This window comes from Stegodyphus dumicola, chromosome 3 (assembly GCF_044657685.1).
Source record: "Stegodyphus dumicola isolate Sdum_Otavi_A_Nest chromosome 3, ASM4465768v1".
NCBI classification, from domain to species: domain Eukaryota; kingdom Metazoa; phylum Arthropoda; class Arachnida; order Araneae; family Eresidae; genus Stegodyphus; species Stegodyphus dumicola.
Window position 1 is genome coordinate 84,403,401 of NC_140770.1, and position 23,400 is coordinate 84,426,800.

At 31.7% G+C, this 23,400-nt stretch overlaps 1 protein-coding gene across 1 annotated transcript in view; it reads right to left on the reverse strand.

Annotated features, from left to right (window-relative positions):
• Window positions 1-17,630, reverse strand: part of LOC118200258 (lamin-like) — a 59,519-nt gene extending 41,889 nt beyond the window's left edge. The window contains exons 1-3 of the mRNA XM_035372204.2: window positions 16,853-17,630; window positions 4,281-4,413; window positions 2,120-2,269 (exon numbers count right to left, since the gene is read on the reverse strand). Of these exons, the coding sequence (XP_035228095.1) occupies window positions 2,120-2,269; window positions 4,281-4,413; window positions 16,853-17,256 (687 nt within the window). The 5' untranslated portion in view covers window positions 17,257-17,630. The remainder of the gene's footprint in view (window positions 1-2,119; window positions 2,270-4,280; window positions 4,414-16,852) is intronic.
• Window positions 17,631-23,400: the final 5,770 nt, after the last annotated feature.

Genomic DNA, 23,400 nt, shown 5'->3' on the forward strand with positions numbered 1-23,400 from the left:
TTTCTCTGTTTGGTATGTATGTAATTTAATATAAAGCAAAACTGATTTTTCATTTTTACAAATTATATATTCTATTTTATTGCTAAATACCTATAAAAATTTTTGCAACAACTGTTAAAAATTAAATTTACCTAAAAGCAAAAAAATTATGTGAATTTTTTAACTTGCAAATTATGTCTGCTGAAATCACATGTGCCATATTAGCTATGATTTGAAACCTCAAAATACAATTAAAACTCTTTTATTATTTAAAAATTGTTTATAAAGAAGTAAGAAAAAATCATTACATATTTTAGAACAGGAAAGTCTGAAAATCAAGCCATATGCAAAGGGTCAAACCTTCGAAACTAGTCTTGAAAAATTTGTGCAATTTATGCTCAATCTTGTTGCTAAAGTATCTTTAATATATAAGTCTCATATATTTCTCATGTATTTCAAATATTCCTTTTTAAACAGCCTCATCCAAAGAATGTGCATATAAAAAAGGGGTGGGGAAGCCAAATGATAAAACTTCAGCTACATATGAAATTTTGGATTCAGAGTTCTTAATAGCAAATTTTTTCCAAAAATTTTAGGAATTTTTAAATTCAAAATTGCTTTTCATACTAATATGGAAAAAATTTGGCACTTGTATGTTAGCCTATCTTAAAATGATTCTGAATTGTTTAGATGTGAAACAAAACTTCTTCACAATTTATAATACAATTAAAGATATTTTTCCATTTTGCCGGCACAAATCTCGCCAAGCAGACTTTATTGGTGACAACACACAGTATACACATAAAAAATTTTAACAAATGTTAGTTCTAAGAAATTTTTATTTTGAAGGCATACACATTTTAATATTTCTTAAAATTTTGTAAAGAGACAATAAATAAAGACAATAAATTTGTAAAAAGACATTAATTTAAGAATTTACTATGCTTTCATGCTACAACATCCTGATTGGCAGTTTCTTATCATCTGACTCAAAGTGATCTCATCTCACGTAAACTACACTACAAAAATCTAATTCTCTCAGTAATTATCTACATTAATTTGAAGTTAAATACAAGAATTATTTCAATTCGTACGAATAGCTTACTCAGAAATTATGTAAAAAACCAGAGTGCTTTACTTTGCTAGTACAATGTCATAAGAATTGATGAATTTGACTTTTTTACATTTTCGCCTTTGGGTGAGTGATGGGCTTTAGGGTATAAAATTGAACTGTTTGGTAAAAATGCTATATAATTGTATGCCAGTACAGAAAGAAACAATCAATCTGATAAGAAATGGCTGTGACTTGTTTTGAAACGGAGGCGTAAAAGATTACCAGCGAGGATTTTCCGTTTGGCATCGGCTGTACCATTTTTGGCAACTTTATTGCTTGTGCCAGCAAAATGGAAAAGTACCCATTTAACCAAGTAAATAATTTTATTTCGATTTTGATAAGATTGTTAGGTTAGCAGTTTTATGAAAATAAATCAAAACACTTCCCATAGTTATTAAAACTTGCTTAAATATTTGTTTATATTTTTATTCCATACTTATGTATTAACCAGTACTTCCTGATAAACAACAACAATCTATAGGCATATTTTGGTGATAAACAGGTTTTTTTTTTTATTTCCTGCAAGTATTATTTGGCAATTGCATTAAAAATTACACCAGATTTTTATTCTCTGCAGCCTGTCTCTTCTTCTTTATGAAATTTCGTAAACGAGAAGATAAATGGCTTCTCTTCATCAGTTCCCAATTCTAACACTTTGTTTCAATTATAAGAATTGGAATCCTTATAATTTTCTAGAAAAATATCGTATGTCTGGAAATAACAGATAGCCTGTCCTCCATTTCTTAGCAAATGTATTAAATGTAAGAAAAATTAACATGAGATGAACAAATGCAATCTTGAGAATTATCTGAGGGGAAAGGGAAAAATATTCAATTTCTATAAAAATCTAAAATGGCTACTAAGATTGTCAAACACTTGCAGGCATCAGAAGAGGTTATATTTTAACCAATGCATCGGTGGCTACTATTTAATACACAAGTGCTTTTTAATTTGACATCTATTATACTTTGCAGAATTAATTTTATTTCATAAAAGTTTACTGATAAATAAAATCATTTTGCTTACTTGTTGATAAATAGATTCCTTAAAAGACAACTCTTCTTTTGCACTCTGAAGCCGATTTTCCAAATCAACTCTAGTCAATGTTTCGTCATCTAATTCTTTCTTCAAGGAATTAACTTGCTTAGTTAAGTTATCATTTTCAGCCTGAAGGTCCTAAAAAAGGATTTAAAGATATTCAATAAATTTTGATTACAATACCATACAATATTTAACCCCCAATATTTTATAATAGCCATATGCAGAGGGTTATTATTATTATTATAACAACCAACCTGTATATAAATACTCAAGGTGGCTCAAAACAGTATGTCAGAAATGTAAAGACATGTAGAGGGGACCTAAATAAGCAGATTTCATATAGGAATGTGGGTGCGGTAATACCACGTTGAGCCACTAGAAAGTGCTGATTAGTGTGGCGTATAAAAGGGCTGAGCTAGCTGGATTTTTCACTTTCTGCACAGATCTCAAGCAGCATGCATCTTTAACCCAATGCGGAACTTGCCGACATGAATTTCATGTATGAGGCTGCACAAGGAAATGGATTAGCTGCTGCTCAAAGGATGTATAGAAAGCAATTTCCAGTAGGAATCAGCCAGACCATAGAACTTTTGAGCATCTTCATCGGGAGCACGAGTGAATCATCTTATGCATCCAGGCATGATTGTAAGATATCACAGAACTTCTGCAGTGGAAAAAAAGAATACTAAGCATAGTAGGGAATAATCCTTCATCAAGCTTGAGAGCTGCAGGACCTGCATTATGTGTGAGCCATACAACTGTTTTGAGCACTTTACATGAAGATGGAATGAATCTATATCATTTACAGAGAGTGCAAGCAATGATCCCTGAGGATTATCTTCCTCGTCTCAACTTTGCCTGTTGGTACCTACAGCAGACTGCAAGGAACCAAACATGCACCACCGCTGTGAATCTTGTATTTCTGTTGGTGGCCACTCTTTCAAGCTTTTTTTTTTTTTTTTTTTTTTTTGTTCATTTTCCTGCAATTCATACTGCTTTATGCACTAATGCTGTAATGCGGCATTATCGTAACACATTCCTATATGAAATCTGCTTATTCAGGTCCCTTCTACCTACCTATAAATTTTTGACATATAGTTTTGAACTACACTGTATATATTTAAATAATATTAATTATATAAATTTAATTACATATATATATATAAAAAAGCCAATATATATATATATATATATATATATATATATATATTGGCTTTTTTTTTCTTTTTTTTTACTTTTATACGTGTTTGTTAAAATTTAAATTTAAATTTGTTTAAATATATATATATATATATATATGAAATAAGATATTACATATTATAAGAACAATTTAACATAATATATGATATTTAAAATACTGAAAACAGCAAAGTATATCAGGTTTGATGATGTATAATTAATAAAAGCAAAACATACAAGAAACATCTGCCTCAGAAAAACAATCTCTGAATCAGAACTTCTACAGAAAATTTGGTTAATGCTTATGATAAGTATGCGAAAAAACTACTCAAATATATTCAGCTATGATTTTTCACAGAAATGGAATCCTAAACAAAACCATCAGCATTCAGTTGTGTTATTCACAGAATTACTATATAATGATATGGCAAATTAATAAAGATATTTTCTGATTATTCACATGCCTAAAAAAAGTCCTTTATGCCTCATAGGTACTGCTCTGTTCATAAATCATATAATTCCTTTCTCATCAGTCAATAAATTACAGTGTCCCTTTACAATTAATTCATTATAACAAACAAACAAAAACAAAAACAAAAAAAAAAAAAAAAAAAAAAAAAAAAAAAAAAGAACACTGATGAGCGAAAAAAAGTTAAATATAAAGTGTATAAATCTATGTGTATTCAAACAAATGTGAGGTACATGCATGCAAGTGTTCGCTATCATCACATGTAATACTTAAAAAATCGAAAACAAAGCAAGTCTAGTGAATGTTGAAACCAAAGATGTGGATAATGAAAAACTGCCTTAATAAATTACACAAATAGTGAAAGAGTACTACTTTTCTTTTTAATCTTACTTTTAATATTTATTTGATATTACACAGTCTATCCTAAAAAAGTTTTTAATGGGTATCATTATTCAGTCAGATTAAACTGTAAATTTAGTGCTTTCAAGCATCACATACCCTCACTTGAGTTTCTAATTTTCTATTTTCAGCAGACAGCTGATTCACTCTCCTCTGCAGATCTTGGTTCAAAATCTCAGATGTCTTAAGCTGCTTTTCTGCATTTGCAAGGTCTTTTTCCTTTTTGGCCAATCTAAAAAGGAAGCACATTTAATAATGCAAATTATTATGCTTAAATAAATTTTTATAAACAAACAAAAGAATGGAAAGACATAAAATACAATAAAAAAAAAACAAATTAAAATTGAGAAACAAAAGAAACACTCAAGAGGAATTTGTATGTCATTTCACAAATTTAAACTATATCATGTTTAAATTGGTTGAAATTTCAAGTAAATACTGATTTACTTAACACCTTTTTTAATCTGATACTGTTACACAAAAACAAGAATCCAAAAAGAAGATGTTCAAATTAAATCAATACTGAATAAATACAAATATGTTTAAAGTATATATTTCAAAATATACAGTTCATGCTCATTATAATGATTACATGTAATAAATGCTCCATTACAATAAACAATGCAAGAAGTCGTTATGAGAGTTCATTAAACTTACCTCGATTATAGTAACAACTTCTTTTCTATGGAAGGTAAGAAGTTGATATAAAGAATGGGTGTTGACTATAGGAAGATAAACTAACATATTGTTGCATTCTATTCTACGGGTTTGTGGATTTGGAGTAATTGATGCTAACATTTGATAAAGAATCAAAACACAATTTATTCTCCAGTAAGCACTATTATACAGGACAGTTCCAAAGACACATTTACACTTGTCAAAAAACTATGACAAACACACTGCAACAATCAGCAGCACAGCCTTCAGGCTATAATGGTGAAGACAGCTTCACAGCAAAGCTCTAAAAGTACAGCTCCAAATTCGGTCAATCACTCCCAAGCTAATCTCAAGACACTACACTTTCTCCTTCCCTGGTCTTGGTCTTCACTTCTTAAGTGGTGTACGACAACTAGGGCTTTACCACTATATTTTACATTTTCTTAAGGGAAAAACAAGGAAAAACTGGCAAAGGAAATCTGACAGTGCAACGTAGAGTCCATTTTTGGACGAGACCAAAAATGAAGATATCTTTCTCCCCGGATAAGCAGGGTATATATGGTTTTAATTTGCCTTCAAGAATATTCCCGAGAAAACCGCTAAAAATGTGTTCTAGAATGGTCTCACTCGGTCTACAACATATTAGCAATTATGTTGCCAAACATCGCCAATTGGGCAATTTTGTGCCAGATCTGGCAACCATGCCTTTCCCTGCCACTTTCTGGCAACCCCAAGCCTGATGTTGACTCAGGCAGCTCAGCCAGCAGGCTACCTGGGGTATGCTGAAGGAGCTTTGTTTTGACCAGCTTTGCAGGGAGCAGCTGCTGGGCATTTCCCAGCAATGTTATTAAATTACCACAGAAAACTATCATCCATGGAGGGAGAATAAAAGGGAGATAAAAATATTAAAAACTATTTACCTATTTAGGAAGGTAAGTAAATAAATACATAAAAAAAAGGCAATAACAAAATTACTTGACAACATACTCATCTGAAAACTACTTATCTGTATTACATTGTTTCTCAATATAATCTTCATAATTATTTATACACTTCTCTCGCTTCCCCCCCCACACTGCACCCTACCTTTTAAAGTTGAAGTTTTGATTTTAAAAAAAAATTTTAAAAAAAAGGTAGGCAGTCTAATTAGGCCTAGAGGAGCACATAAGTAAAATTTTGTGAGGATAGCACTTATCATTTAATTCTGTGGGTGTGCCCAATACACTGATTGAATAAAGCTTCGAAAAGAGCACTGAAATGAGCATTGTTGTCAATGACTTGACAGATGAGATGAGGAGAAACAAAGAATAAAGACTCTCAGTTGTCCTAGATTATCGGTGAGCCCGGTCTGGTCACACCTAGGGATCACCGTTTGATTTTAGGCAAGATTTCAAGGTAAAAATTTAAAACTAATATAGAATAAGGAGATTGGCATACAGCCATTTCTTTTCAAACAATTGCTTTTATACCCTAAAAAAAATTTGGAAGATTTCTTTGAAAAATGAGGGTCTTAGAAAACTAAACATGGCTAAAATATATGTACTGGTTTCTGTTCAGCTGTCATCTACTATAAATAAAGAAGGTTCAGAGTAACCTATAAATCCTTTTTCATTCAATTTTTCTGAGCGTACAGAAGGAAATTTTTAGGTGTGTCCAGACCGGACACACTGTGCCGCAAAGGTTTAACAATACTCCAATCCAGCTGCAAAAATTCTTTGGGTTGCTGTTTCAGTCACAGCTTGAACATCATTATCATCAGCAAAGCATTAGCCTCCAAAAAATTTTTTAGAGGAGCAAGTACTACTACTATTTTGTTACTATTGCATACAGCACATTTCACAAATCAACTCTTCTTTGCTCTGTCAAGTTTATCTGAATGGAACTTTAGTTTTCATTTTGAACTTTGGAGGAGCAATGAGAAAACTTCTTGAACCACTTGTGCACAGCTTTAGGTAACATATGCTTCTTTCTATAAACAGGAAATATTCTTTTATAAATATCAATAACAAAAAACCCTTTGGTTCCTCCCACCCCACACACAAAACTAACTTCACACTACTCTTCTCTTGTTCAGTCATCGAGTTTTATGTACAACTGGTACTTAGTAACTAATAAAATGAATACCATAAACTAGGGTAGTTCCAGTAGCTATTAACATAGATGAAAAGTACTCAATACTATCTTTAAATATATTGTTATGCTCTTCACGGATTCGTGGATTTGCAGTGATTAACGACGACACTTGATGAAGTATCAAAACACAATTTATTTAGCCAATATTACTCAGGACATCTCCAAAATCGTGTTTATTGTCATCGAAAAACTACTACAAACACGCTGAAACAATCAGCAACACAGCCTTCAGGCTATAAAGGTGAAGACAGCTTCACGGCAAAGCACCAGAGTTCTACTCCCGACTCAGTTCGGTCATTCTCCGAATTCAAGACTCTTGAGACTCCAGCCATCAGGCTGTAACGGTGAACACAGCTTCATGGCAAAGCACTACAGCACAGCTCCCGACTCTGTTTGGTCGTTTTCGGAACTCAACGTACTCTTGAGACTCTCCACGCTACAACTCGTGATGCACTCGACTTTTGCCATCAATCATCAAAGATTTTCTTTGATAATAATCTTTACCAGCAAACAGCAGCTTTAATTACATTTAGCTCACAAAAATGTTTGCATAAATAAAATAAATGTCAAAATAAATGCAAATCTTGCAGATCTCAATTTTAACACCATATTTCAGTGTTTAATTTTTGTACAGTTCTATATAACGCATTTGTATAGAAAAGAGCAAATATGATCTTGGTTTTAAGCTCCAGTTGTCAGTAAAATTAAATATTAGAAATTAATACACTTAATAGTGAAATTTCAAAACTAAAATAATGTATCTTTGGCTCTACTCTCATATGCGCCCCAAGGTTGCCAAATGCGGCGATATGTGTTGTGTGGAAACTTGGATTTGCTAGTTGGTTCATGTGGTAATTAAGTGATTTATGATGTGTTGGCAAAATTTTAGTCACATGCCTGGTACAACTAATTTTTCGGGTTGCTGGAAATTCTACAAGTATTTAGAAGAAAAAGGTTTTGAATATTTATTTGTGAAATACAGTATCAATTTTGTGGATAGTGAGTCTGGCTGTCATATAAATACAATAGAGATTACATGGCGTGTTAAAGTGCGTTGCCAACTTATAATCGGAAATGCTATTTGGAGTTTTATATATTTTTCCATCATTGTTTTGAAATGAGAGAAGATGCTTTTAACAAATTTGTGGTGAAATTGCTTTGGTGATGTTTGAAATTGGTATTTCTGCAGTTTGAAGAAGCATTCATTCATGGTAAGTGCATTTTGTTTTATTCTTGTTCTTATTTAGTAGAATGCTATGTTCATTGTTTTTTTAGTACAAATTTCTTTCATTATTTTTTTTAATATTTGAAATTTATTTTAGTTTGTTTTGTTGATTAGTGCAAGATTTTGCAATTCGTAGATGCTTTTAAAGTTTAAACAGAGCACTGTGTACACGGTATTCTTGAAATTTATTGCTGTTAGGTTAATTTATTAAAGTGAGGTGTGCGTAATGCATAGATTCCTTCGCTGCCTAGATTGTGCAATTCGTAGATTTAAGTTTAAACAGAAAGCTGCGTACATGGTATTCTTTGAACTTTATTGTTGTTATGTTAATTTATATAAGCTAGGTGTGTGTAGTTCGTAGATAACTTCGCTGCATAGATTGTGCAATTCTGTGATTTTTTTTAAGTTATAACATATCACTGTATACATGGATTCTTGTCAAATATTTTTGGTTAGAAACTTTACATTTTTGCTACCTAAATTTTTTGTTTTTGTTTCGGATTTTTAGCTTAAATTGTGTGTTCAAAACGTGGTTTTTGCAGACATTTCAGGCTAAAAGTTCGAAATGTAGACAAAAAGTTTAGGTGGTAATATGGCGGCGCGGAGTTTCTCGTAAAAAATATTTGGCTACCTGAGGGCGCATATAAGTGTAGTTTCGTATCTTCATTTCCTACATTATATAAATTAGTATATCAATCAATTAACTTTTTCTTTTTGATTGAAACAAATTTTAAATAATCAGAAAAAATTTCTAGTTAAGTGACACTGCATGTCAGATTAGGCATATACAGTCAAAAGTCATTAATCCGGACTCGTCGGGACTTCAGCGATTCCGGATTATTGATTTTTCCGGATTATAGATCATCAGTTTAAATCTCTTAAGATGGCATGCAGAAATTATAAAATTAAAAGTATGAAACCGTAATTTATGAAATAAAGAACAATTATGATCTAAAGGTTATCCAAAATTTACAAAAAAAAAAAAAAGCTTAATATTTATCTGTTTATTTTATTAAACATTTCTTTCAATGTAAGTTGTTTAAGTTGCTTCGTTTTATGTGATAATACTTTCTCTTTAATTCTATAAACAGACATAATTTCTTGTTCAGTTACAAAGTTCCGCTGTTCAAGTCCCGTAATTGCTGTGCCGAGAATACCGACTAACTTGTCAATCGAAATTTTTTTCGTTTTCACTAACCTCTCTGTCACCTTCTTCATGACTTTATCCATTTTTTGCAGCAATTCCACTTTTTGTTTGATGGACATCGAAACATACTTTCGTTTTGTAGATCCTTTGGGAGCTCTAGCATCGGAAATTCTATTTGACATAATCGAAAGTTCAAGTTTACTTTTATGAAATTGCTCTTACAGTCTGCAAAAAATAATAAGCCGGATCCAATTCGAAGATTAAGGAACAACGCAATTGTCAACATTAACTGAAATAGATAATTAGATAATTTTAGCTTATACCGTCAGTTATACATAAAACGCGCAAGCGAAAATGTATTCTGCGCTTGCGCACACGCATATGCGCAGTCGTAACGGTCTTACGCGCACGCGTAAACGCCTATGCGCATGTGTCTACACGGCGCATGCGCACAAAGTTTTTAGCTTTGAGGTCCGGATTATGGGTGTCCGAATTAACGACTTTTGACTGTATTGGAAAAAGGGTACTTTTCTGTTATGCAACTTCAATGTTTTTGGGTGACTGGAAAAAAGAAATCAAACACACCCCGAGATCCATTGATAGCACCATCTGAGGATCAAAATTTAATTTAACAAATTTCATTTTGAGTGTACAATTAGTAAACGCCCCAAAATGCATGGCAGGTGCATAGTGGGAAATTATTGAAAAAAGAATATCTTTGATCAACATATACCAGTTCAAGAATCAATGCAAACCTAAACATGTCTATTCTATTGAAAGATCACAGTAATTTTTATGGACTAAGTCATTCAGTATAACCAAGAATGCTGGAATTTTTGTGTGGGTATTCCTGCAATAAAGTAAACTTGAATATTCTAACCATTATGTCATTTACAATGCAGTGTGAGCTCATTCTTCTCAAGCACTTGAAGCATTTGTTGAATGATAAGTTAGCAGAAATGCTTTGGCCAATAAAAAAAATGTGGAATCTCTCAAACATACAGAAAATAATGTTTTACCACATTAATATGAATGGGTTCTTTTTGTTAAGCCCTTTTCTAGTGTGAGTTCCTTAGTATCATAGCCAGAACTTAAACTGCACTGGAGCCTACCTGGTTCCGGTACTTTTCAGTTTTCCAGATAATTCATAAATCTAGCAAAGCCCTGGCAGTTCTTTTATGAAATTTTTCTACAGATTCAGCCTAAACTTTTCTGATTCTGTAAAAAAAAAAAAAAAAAAAAAAAAAAAAAAAAAAAAAGGCTGATCTTTAGAATATGGTAACTGGCAGTTTGGCGACATTTTGGAGGCGATAAAGGTTACTACTACCTGGGACTTTGGTAATAATGTGAGCAGTACTCAGTTCTGATTACGCATTATTTTGTGTGAGGGAAATGAGAGATCATGGGATATGTCATGTGATATTAATGGACGAATTACGGTTCTTTAATCGGAAAAGGGGGGAAATCGGGAAAAAATCTGAAAATTTTGTATTTGGCTTTATTCTGTGTTGTGTGAAACAGTGTTCGTTAATTTTTGGATACCATGGCCCTAACTAAAGTGAATTCGAAATGGGTATTTAGTGCGATTGAAAGGGGTAGTAATAAGTGTTTCTTTAAGGTTGTGCGAGATAGAAGTAAAGATGTTTTATTAAGTTATTTATTTTACCTGGTACCTTGGTGTGAACTATAAGTATGATTTTAAAGATCCTCAAACAGAAATAAGAAAAGTTTATCTGACACGTAATCAAGATTCTGAAGAAGAATAGGTAAGTTAGTATTTTTAATTATTTGAGGATATTATTTTTATGCATTGTTCTAAATGTAAGGTGGAAGTAAAGTAATTTGCGTAAACGTGCATGGAAATAATTTAAATATTTGATACTAAGTATTTGTAACCATTTGTAATGTTTGTGGTATGAATTAGTTAGTGACGTTTGTAATATAATAGATAATGTAGAGGTAAAAGTTTTTGGATATTTTATTTATTTTATACGGGAAAATGTTCATATTTGGAAAGGGTATATACTTTTTCGCGATCAGGTAATTTCATATATGTTCTTTTTACCGGGTTTAAAGATTCAGAAAATTGTTATGCATTTTCGTGAAATTTTTCTAATTTATGAGAAAAAAGCAGTGTACATGGATATAGTGAAGAGTGTGCGCAATGCTATTTTTGTGCAATTCTGGGATGTTTTTTTAAGTAAAAATAAGTCGACGTGTACATGGTTTAGTGATATTTTAATTAAATGATAGTTATTTTGTGAATTTTATGTTTGTAGGAATTTGGTATACGTTTAAGTTAAAGTAAACGTGCATGGAAATAATTTAAATATTTGACACTAAGTAACTGTAATGCTTGCGGTATGAATAACGAATTCACCAACGAGGTGACATGTATAATATAATAGATGATTTAGAGGTAAAAGTTTTTGGGGTTGATCTTTACAATATGGTAACTGGTAGTTTGGCGACATTTTGGAGGCGATAAAGGTTACTACCTGGGACTTTGGTAATAATGTGAGCAGTACTCAGTTCCGATTACGCATTATTTTGTGTGGGGGAAATGAGAGATCATGGGATATGTCATGTGATATTAATGGACGAATTACGGTTCTTTAATCGGAAAAGGGGGGAATTTGGACAAGTATCTGTGGATGTATATTATTTTGTATTAAGCTTCATTGTGTGTTGTGTGAAGTAGGGTTGAATAATTTTGGGATTGTATGGCGCTGTCTAAAGTGAATTGTAGATGTGATAAAGAGAATTTTTTTTTTATCAAATTCTATCAAATTCGGAAAAAAAAAATTGTTCAGTAATTTTATTGAATCCATAATAAAAGTGTATCCACCATGTAAGGATGATTCGGAAGAAGATTAGGTTAGTTAGACTTTGTTAAGAATGTGAGTAGTATTCAGTTCTGATTACGCATTATTTTGTGTGAGGGAAATGAGAGATCATGGGATACGTCATGTGATACGCCATTAATAATGGACGAATTACTGTTCTTTAATCGGGAAAAAATCTGGCAATTTTGTAATTGGCTTTATTCTGTGTTGTGTGAAATAGTGTTTGTGAATTTTTGGATCCCATGGCCGTAACTAAAGTGAATTCGAAATGGGTATTTAGTGGTATTGAAAAGGATAGTAATAAATGTTTTTTAAGGTTGTGCGAGAGAGAAATAAAGATGTTTTATTATGTTATTTATTTTACCTGGTATCTTGCTTTGAAAGATAAGTATGATTTTAAAGATTCTGAAACAGACGGAAGAAAAGTGTATCCGCCACGTAATCAAGATTCTGAAGAAGATTAGGTAAGTTAGTATTTTTAATTATTTGAGGATATTATTTTTATGCATTGTTGTAAATGTAAGGTGGAAAGGAATTTGGTATTATTGGCAAAATTGTTATTAGCAATGATTTAGTTTAAAGTAATTAGGATTGTAAGGTAATTTTTATTAATTTAATGTATGTGCTCATTTATATTTTAAGTAGTGTTTTTGAATTTAATTATATTTTAATGAAATGATAGTTATTTTGTGAATTTTATGTTTGTAGGAATTTGGTATACGTTTAAGTTGAAATAAACGTGCATGGAAATAATTTAAATATTTGATATTAAGTATTTGTAATGCTTGAGGTATGAATTCGTTGGTGACGTGTATAATGTAATAGATCATTTAGAGGTAAAAGTTTTTGGATATTCTATTTATTTTATATGTGGAAATGTTGATATTTGTAAAGGGTAAATACTTTTTCGCGATCATGTAATTTCATATGTTCTTTTTACCGGGTTTAAAGATTGAGAAAATTGTCATGTATTTTCGTGAAATTTTTTTAATTTATGAGAAAAAAGCAGTGTACATGGATATAGTGAAGAGTGTGCGCAATGCCATTTTTGTGCAATTCTGGGATGTTTTTTTAAGTAAAAATAAGTCGACGTGTACATGGTTTAGAGATATTTTAATGAAATGATAGTTATTTTGTGAATTTTATGCTTGTAGGAATTTGGTATACGTTTACGTTGAAATAAACGTGCATGGAAATAATTTAAATATTTGATACTAAGTATTTGTAATGCTTGCGGTATGAATTCGTTGGTGACGTGTATAATGTAATAGATGATTTAGAGGTATAAGTTTTTGGATATTTTACTTATTTTATATGTGGAAATGTTCATATTTGCAAAGGGTAAATACTTTTTCGCGATCAGGTAATTTTATATACGTTCTTTTTACCGGGTTTAAAGATTGAGAAAATTGTCATGTATTTTCGTGAAATTTTTGTAATTTATGAGAAAAAAGCAGTGTACATGGATATAGTGAAGAGTGTGCGCAATGTCATTTTTGTGCAATTCTGCGATGTTTTTTTAAGTAAAAATAAGTCGGCGTGTACATGGTTTATGTGTATGTGTTATTTTGAAAAATGCGTAAGGAGGATGGTATTGTGCAGTTTTTCCTAATTTTGCAGTGAATATTTGTCATGATTAAGCAGTTTTGTTTGATAAAATTTCTAGCATAAGTGTAATTCGACTAGTAGATTGTTGGAAGAAGTGTTCAGGAGATAAAAAGAAAAAAAACATGTCTTTACTTCGTGAAGACAAAATGGCGGTTAGAAAAAAAAATAGAGTGTTGCTGTAGGAGAGTTGGTCACCAAATTTTCGTCAAAAAAACGCCAAGTTACCATAATGTAAAGATCAACCAAAATAACAATAATTATGTCTTAAAAATAAATTCTAACTTTTGAATGTGTACCTGTCTTTCCTTCAGAAATAACTCCTTGTATGGATGTTGAGACTTTTAAGGAAAGAAAAACCCCATCCATATGTGAAAACTCATTCTCTGGGAAGTACAATAAATTTACGTTAGCTTGTTTGATAATAGATAAATTTTTTATTCTTTAAAGTTGTTGTTACTGCTGCTTATGCTCACTTGTCTCGTGTAATCAGCCCAAGTCCACGAAATTCCTCGTGGCAAGAAGTGCTAGATTACTGCCACCATGCTGTACTGACACTATACATTCACAAACATTCATGCCTTCTCCAGGATTCGAACCAGGGCCCTACGGCAAGGCAGTCAGCGATGCTAACCACTATACCGGTTGGGCGGCATTTTTTAAAGTACTTGAAGTAATTACCTTAGTTGTGCCATCTTATCTGCTGATTCGGTATTAACAGTTTCAGTTATTTGCAAATTAGAATGTAACAGGGAAGAACCTTTGTTTATGTTCCTAAATGTGCTACAAATTGAATGGGTTTAATGTACTTTCTAATAGTAGCTACAGACTTTTCAATATGATGCAACCAAATACTGGGAAGGGGTGAAAGGATAAATCCTTGAATTTGGAGGAAATTTTTTTTTTTCGCATCACATTCTGCTAATAGCTAGATTTATATCAGCAGAGAATCATGATCGTGTTGGACTCTTCTCTCTGTTTTCTTATTTACAATTATCCACTGAAATTTTCTTTAATACTCTCACATTATTTCTAGCATTATGTATATTATCATTAGCAATGCTTTATTATCCTTGTACCTTTTTTAATTGGTTTGCTGCATCTTATGAAACAGCATATCCGGAGCTTTAAATGCAGGAAGAGACCAGCTCTGCTGTTTCTTAGTTTTTTAGTAAAATAGTAATTTCACTAACAGCCCCAAATACGATAAGGTCTGTTCCCTTTTTATTATATAACTACTATTTATTATTAACTTAATTTGTATTAATTTCAATTTAGTTCTACATTTTCCTGAATGTTACTTTTAATTATTTTAATTATTAACTTTATTTTACCTTTGTTAGTATTTGTTGATGACCTTCCATAGTGTTCCAGCATTTCTAATTTTAGAAATTAAGCCCTGATTATAGATTACTTCGAATACTGACATGCTCTGTAAGTATGCAACCTTTCCATTCCTTAAATTATTCTATTATCTGAGCTATGTCTGAATGACTATGTTGCAAAATCGATCAAAATTGAAATAAAACAAGAATCAAAGAATTAGTTGCATGGCAAGGAATGTTTCTTTTTTTTTTTTTTTCCAACTTTTAATTAAAACTTAAACAATTACATAGTACATATATATAACATACATTAAAAGCTTAAACCTTATTACAAAGCTTAAAAGGCATGAACATAATAGTTCTATCAAATATTTCTAATATTCCAATATACTGCACAATGCAGTTTGAATTCTAAAACAAAGAAGACTGAACTACAAGACTGAAACAAAGAATTTTTTACATAGTCACATGTCCAGACAGGAAAAAGCTAAGTAAATCAAATAGACGGACTTGTACTGCCATCTTTTGGCGATATCAACAAATATGGCAATATCAATAAATTTTGGGAATATCAATAAATGGACCAGTAATGTCATCTTTTGGCAATATCAACAAATATTGTTCTCAACACCCGAGTATCTTTTTTAAACATGCCTTAAGATAACTGCTGATGTAACTGAAGACTTACCTATAATATCTATACTAATAAATATCTACACTGATAAACAGCATATAGTTAAAGAAAGTTTTCCACTAAAAGTTAATATGTACCTACTTATTATTATTATTTTTGGAAAAAAACCTTAGGAGCATCAGCTGATTATATCACAAGGGAAAAAAATAAAGAGACGTGATGGGGAAGAAAAATCAGAAGAACAACATAACTCACAGCTTTTTTTCTAATATTACATCTGTAGATTTAATACATTAATAGTATGAAACCGTGGTATTACCTCTCGTTTTTCATAAAATAAAAATTATTTTTATTAAAAACTGATGAAAATCTAATTTATAATGATTTATTTCTAAATTTATGACAGACAACATATAATCTTCAAAAAAATGATAAATTTAATTGCTTAAAAAATTGCAGAATTGTTAAAAACAGAGAATCTTGTTTAAGAGATTGAACCTCTAGGATGATAACATTTTACAGACTGCCAAAGCTGTCATCTTCAACCATGGCACTATCTGAATAGGCTCATCATAGACATTACAGCAATAACAAGGAGAGCAAAAAGATAATGTTTCAAATCATTAAAAATGTGATTTATTTAAAAAATTAATATTAATTCATCATTCAACATTTGAACAGTAGGTTCGATTTAACTGAGGAGCTACTATGATGTTACTCTTAATACACAATTACTATTACCTGCTTATAAATCTATACCCATGCATTATAAAGAAAGCATATAAAAAAGGTAAAAAATATAGCTGCCTCTCAAATTTAGATGTTTAATACGATAAGGGTAAAAACTTGAGTCTCATATTAAGCCCACTTATGATGGAATCCTAGTTAATAATACATTTTACTCTAATTTTCATGTTAACGTAAATTTCATCACATTACATATAACTAAGCTCAAACTAAATGCAAATAAATTATAACTGGAGCAAAGATCATATAAATATAGTCAATTATTTCTTGTTTGAATCAAAAATAGAAATGACACAATGTACCTGTGGTTGCCAAGAGCAGAACATATTTTAAAAAATATCAGCAAACTTACCTAATTCGTAAATCTTCCGCATCAGTTCTCCACTTATCCACAGACAGTTGTAATTTTGCTTTTTCTTTGGCAGTCTCATCCAAAACTTTACGCACGTCAGCCAACTCCTTTTCGTAAACATTTTTGACGTTCGTTATCTCCCGGGTGGTAGTTTCTTGGGTAGTACGAACAAGCGAATTTAAGCGACTATTTTCTTGCTCCAAACTACGCACAGTATCGATGTATGTCGCAAGCCGGTCATTTAAATTTTGCAATTCGACCTTTTCCTGAATCCTAGTTAAACGAGTGGGGCTCAAATTCGACCTGTGATGTTCTCCTGAACTTGTAGTGACGTGAGGACTAGGGCTACGAGCTTGATGAGTTGTAGTTATGTTCACAGTTCGACGACTCATTTTAGTTGCCATAATAGGAAAAAATCACAGTTCAGTTACAGATATTCCACAAACGTATACCTCAACAGCTGAGCGCAAAACACATCTACCGCGCCGAACGTTGGTGCGCAAACCGGCGAGCTAACGAAAACCGGAAAGTAGAGCTATCTCGACCAATGAGATTACTCGAAACAAACGGGTTGAAGTTTCGCCATTTAATTGGAGAAATAATACCGAAATTCAATCGCAAATCACTTCGAAAATTTCATAGAATTCTAAAAATTAAGTATCAAATGAAAAATAATTTTTTTGGTTATAATTCTAGCTAAATTTACAACAGCGAATGCGATAGGTGCTATTTCTTTGCCGACACCCTAAAGAGCACTCACACAGTTTCGGTTTATGCTCATTTGGCGACATATGAACAAGGTTTTCGAAATATTTTGCAAAAAAGTCGCCAAACGTATCCTCAGGTTCGGTAACTTTACTTTTAGGCTTCAGGTCTCACCCAAAGTCTCACCCACTACAGTCTGGGACAAGCAATATGCGAATGACGTCATGGATAAATATATCGCGTGTATCTTTCTTTCTCTTCGGCATCTGTCATGGTACTTCTTTTCCGTTGGATTTAAGTGGGCGCGTTAAAGCATCCGCCTTGTCATTCATTAAGCAGTGCAGTGCTGGGTGAAACAAATGGCTCTATTTATACACATGAAATTTCATAAAGTAATATTAATGCACGCCATTTCCCGTGCGATAAAACATATAAGATCTTAATCTTAACAAATCGTTTCTTTTATTCCTTTGCGGTCTTTCTTAATTAGAATTTAATCTAGAAATACGTAATAATTTGCATGCCTGTTTCGCCAATAATGGTGTCAAATTGGTTTATTAATTCTACGATGTTAAATATAGATAATTTAAAATAGCTTATTGTAAGTTTGATTATTCTTTGCCAGCGATAGTAAGTAATATGCAAGCATAAATAAGATTAAATTTGGCGCCGCTTGGTAGCCAAACTTCATACTGAAGCCAGTTTAATACTGATGATTATGACGAAATTTACGATAGAGTATTTTATGAAAATGATTTTAACGACAAATCAGTGTTTTAATAAAGAAAATTCTTTTCATTGAAAATTTCTAATGTACAGTGTCTCAAATAAGTAACGGGACACTTGTGCTTTACAAAAGGAAACTGTAATAAAATAAATTAAAAAAACATGTAAAAATTTTTTGTGGGTGTGTTTCATACTTAAATTTAGTAACAATTATTACATAACATAGATTTTCTCAAAATATTAAAATATTAATTTAATAAAAATACAATTGTTTAGAACGGAGCAAAAAATGGCTCACATAAGTGATGGGACACTTACTTTTCCATCAAATATTTATCCAAAAAGTTTACTTTTTAAAAGGTTTTAATATTTTGTTGGATTTCCTTTTACTTTTAAAACATGATTTAATCTTCTTGGGATGGATTCGATTAATTTTTTTTTTTTTTTTGTGATTTCTGGAGTGATTTTACCCCATTCGTCTTGAAGCACCGATTTTAATTGTTGTTTTGAAGAAATGGTGTGTTTACGAATTCTTGATTCCAATTCTTGCCAAATATTCTCTATGAGATTTAAGTCTGGAGATTGTGGTGGTGTTTTTATTACTTCAGAACAGTTATACAGCAGCCAGAGTCTAATGTTCAAAGCAGTGTGCGTGGGGTCATTGTCCTGGTAGAATTTAAAATCGTTATGAAGGTTCAATTTTCGCGCTGAAGATTTCAAATTTTGATTTAAAATGTCAATATACTTGTACTGATTCATTATACTATCAATAAAAACAAGAGTACCAACTCCAGCGGACGACATACACCCCCATACAATAACTCCTCCTCCACCATGTTTTACTGTTGGCACCAAGTTCTGTTTTCGAAATTCTTCCCTGGGTTTTCTCCACACCAAGATTCTACCGTCAGAACCAAATATATTAAATTTACTCTCATCAGGAAATATAACTTCGTTCCAGTAATCAGAATTCTTATTTATGTTGGATTTTGTTAAAGCCAGTCTGAGTTTTCTATTCTTTTCACTTACGAAGAATTTTTTCCTGGCTGCTCTACCGTGATATCCAGCAGATCGAATTACTCTTCTAATAGTCTCAGGTTTAACAATTACTCCATATAATGCTTGTAAATCAGCAGCAACTTTAGGAGCACTCATTCTTGGATTTTTTTTAATATTTCGAACGATAATTCACTTTATTCCATTGGATAGCTTTGATGGTCGGCCAGGTCTTCTTTTATCCTGAATCATATGATTATTTTTATATTGTTTAATGATATTGTAAACTGTTGAATGACTCAAGTTAACTGTTTCAGGAGTTTCTCTAATAGATTTTTCTCTAATATGCAAATTAATAACTAATTTTCGAATTTCAGGCAAAGTTTCTTTTCGTTTAGCATTCATGGCTGCACAGAGCTAAAAAACACAAAAATTCCAAAACAAACTGGAGAGAAATACTGCAGACGATTTTATAAATTATTGCCAATTGCTTTTGAGTAAAAATAAAAACCCCAAAAAATATTTTTATTGTAGTACGTAGTAGTATCTAATGGTGTCCCATCACTTATGTGAGCCATTTTTTGCTCCGTTTTAAACAATTATATTTTTATTAAATTAATATTTTAATATTTTGAGAAAATGTTATGTAATAATTGTTACTAAATTTAAGTATAAAACACACCCACAAAAAATTTTTACATGTTTTTTTAATTAATTTTATTACAGTTTCCTTTTGTAAAGCACAAGTGTCCCATCACTTTTTTGAGACACTGTATACCAATTTGGAAGTGTACATTTTATCGAATTAGTTATGTAACGGAAACTGTACATGGTGAATGATATTTTACTGGGAAATTCATAATAAGCTGTTTTTACTTAAATAAGCTATTTTTACACAAAGAAAAATTTGCAGTATTAGCTTCACCACTTCCTAGATCGATCACTTATAAAACTAATTAAGTTCATTTAAACAGTTTTCCATTTTGTCAAAAATCGTACGAAAAACAGTTTAACTGAAATTTGAATTCTCCTGAACGGTTTTTGTTCTTTACTGTTATATAATTTTCACGATATACTAATGAGGGACGTAGCTAGAGCGGAGCAGGCCGTCCCGGGCGGCACATTTTGGGGGGCGGCATTTTCGCCCGAAACAACAGTTTATAGAGATTAGTCGTATCTGTCTACCGCATTTGCTGGCTTGCGGCAGGTGGAGTATTAAACAAAATCATCACGAGATTTCAGCAGCTACAAACTCTTGTCGTATCTTTTTTATTCTGTCGAAACTTGAATGAAAATTTACAAATATCAACTAAATTATTAACAAGGTGACTTGAATAAGGAAGAATTCTTCGTTAAGGCAGAAGCATTTCAGAATTTTATTCCCGTTATTGCTAGGGGAAACAGAAACGAGGAAGGGCATTCTTTTAATTTTTTGCAGTGTATTCTCACATACTGTCTCCAGAGCTAGGTACTATAATACTACTGCGAACAATCCTCAGAATTACTGTATGTATTACTACTTGTGAGAAGAGTTTTCTAAAAAATCGTTTAAGAAATTTGCGATCTACAGATGTTTATTTTGCATTCCGAAAATTTTTCTATACTGTATGCATAACAGCAACTGGAGCAATGAAGGCACTACTGCACTGTTGGTTTTGTGAAAAAAAAACAATAATAACGTAATTTTAAACTGCAGGAATTAATATTTTTCTTCAAAAATAGACGAATTAGTTTTAATTTTTTCCCTATATGTCAGTTTTGTAGTTATTTTAACGTGTATCAAGAGGGACGGCAAATTTAGAGACTCCTCTAGGTGACAAATGCAGGAACTGCCCGGTGGCAAAAACACTAACTACGCCACTGATACTAATTAATACTGATAATGGTTATGAGCTTTGCCAATCATATATGAAGTGTATGGATGTTTTCTTGAGAAACAAATCTATAATAGTAAAAAGAGAAAGAAATGAACATCAAACAGAAATAATAAAAGCCGAAGATACTTTTGTAAATATAATGCAATAATAATAATAATAATAAATAAATAAAATAAACAAAAATAAAATAAAAATAAATAAGTAAACATAATAAGAATATATATGAAGAGTTAAATACCAAGCCACCAAACTTTGTTCTAGATGTGGAGTATTCCGTAAATATGGAAAGTATCTTGCATGTGGAAAAATCTGTCATAAATTTAAAAATGCAAATCAATTTATGAATCAAGGTAAAAGATGTAAATTAAAAGGATGTATTTTAAGTGTCTAAACTATTTATTTATAAGCAGAGACTATTAAATATTATACATAACTTCTGTACTAACATTTTATATCTACTGTTTTTAAATACATCCAAACTGTAGCATTCACAAGTTATTAAACACTAAATGTTAAATGTTGTCATTTACATGTTACTAAATACTAAATGTTACAAGAACAGACCCAGGCTCAAGCATAAGCGATATAAGGAGCAGGCTACGAAGCCGAATTTTGGAAAGCACCAGCCAAGGCCTGCCGTACAGTACTTTTGGCACCTTGGATGAAATTTTTTTCGGCGTCTTCCCTGTAAAACAAAAAGAAAAAAAAAAATTCGCAAAAGTTACTTTTCGGTGTTGTAAAAAAAAATTATTGATTATTCGTTGAGGCGCCCCTGTTGCATTTGGCGCCACGGGCAGTCGACTTACCTCGCTGCCTTTAAGCCTCTTGTGGCGCCAGTTAAATTGTTCTCACAAGTAATAACTAAACTAAATAAAAATATATTTCGGTTTTAGTTGTTAATTTGCTTATCTGCACGGAGAACCAACTAGATAGATCGTTTTGAGAGCCAAAAATGTTAGTGTAGAGCTTGGCAAGATGTAAGAATAAATGCTTGCATCGAGAAAGGTAAAAAAGCACGAAAACGTAAATCATATCTTCTTAACATTTACCGTAAGTATAGCAATCATTTTCACAGTCACTTTTCTAGTCTTATACTTTGCTACTTTAAAATAGGCACTTCAAGGCTATTTCTTTACACCAAACCATGCTTCATAACCATGGCGATGACTGCTTCGGAAAAAATGTCGAGTCCTCTCGTTTGCTAGAATCCTTAATTTCTCTGTGCCATGGTGATGACACGTATTGCAGTCGTAAATGAAGGAAAGATAGCTAAGTGCCTGTTTTAAAGTAATAAAATATAGTATACTATAGCGAGTTTGGCTTTGGGGAACCTCGGCTGAGTTATGCCATGCGGATCTACCTTGAATAGTTCATTAATCCAAAAAATTAATCTAGTGTAACTACGCAATAAGATATTAGATCTCTAATTGTCGTTTATTGCCGCTCGTGTTAAATATAATGATGTAAAGAGGGTTTACTTATTCATTGGGGACAGTCAGAGCTTAATTTAAAATCTGAAGTGCTGGAGTCCTATGGAAGGCCGTCAAAAAAACAGGAAAAAATAAATAAACAAGGGGAAAAAAATCTTAAAGCTAGCGTTTTGTGTGTTACTTTTATTTATTAAATATCATGTTCTTCGTACTTAAACCATAAAATTCAATTCAACAGCAATATCGCAAAATAATTTTAAAATGAGCATAATTTTAGAATTTTCGATAGACAGTCTCGCGCGCTGGAGATAAAAATATTTTTTTTTCCCCCATATAATGTTACTATTGCTCGCTTTGAAATCATTGATTCGTTAATCAAAAACTCCTTCAGGTTTACAAACTATGAAACAGATAATAAAACAAATTTCAAATTCGGGTTTTTACATGCCCATATTCCGGTCTAGACGTACGTTTTTCAAAATTTGTTGGCTCTAGGTACCGTTGCTTTATCACAGTGCGAGAAACATATATTTGTGCAGATTCTTCATTATTTAATTTCTTTAAATATAACACAGGGCTCTAATATTTGGTGGCATCAATTTGAAAAGTGAACCGACATTTATAGGGAACCAACGCAAAATGCCAAAACAAAATTAGTAGCCCTTCTGGGATAACGCCCTTTAGGTTAATAATTAAATTAAAATTCAATAAAATATAAAAATAACAATAAAAATTTAATAAATTATTATTATTATGATAAATTGTTAAATCAAAAAAATTAAACATTGGACCTCGTTCCAATTAAGGCTCCGAC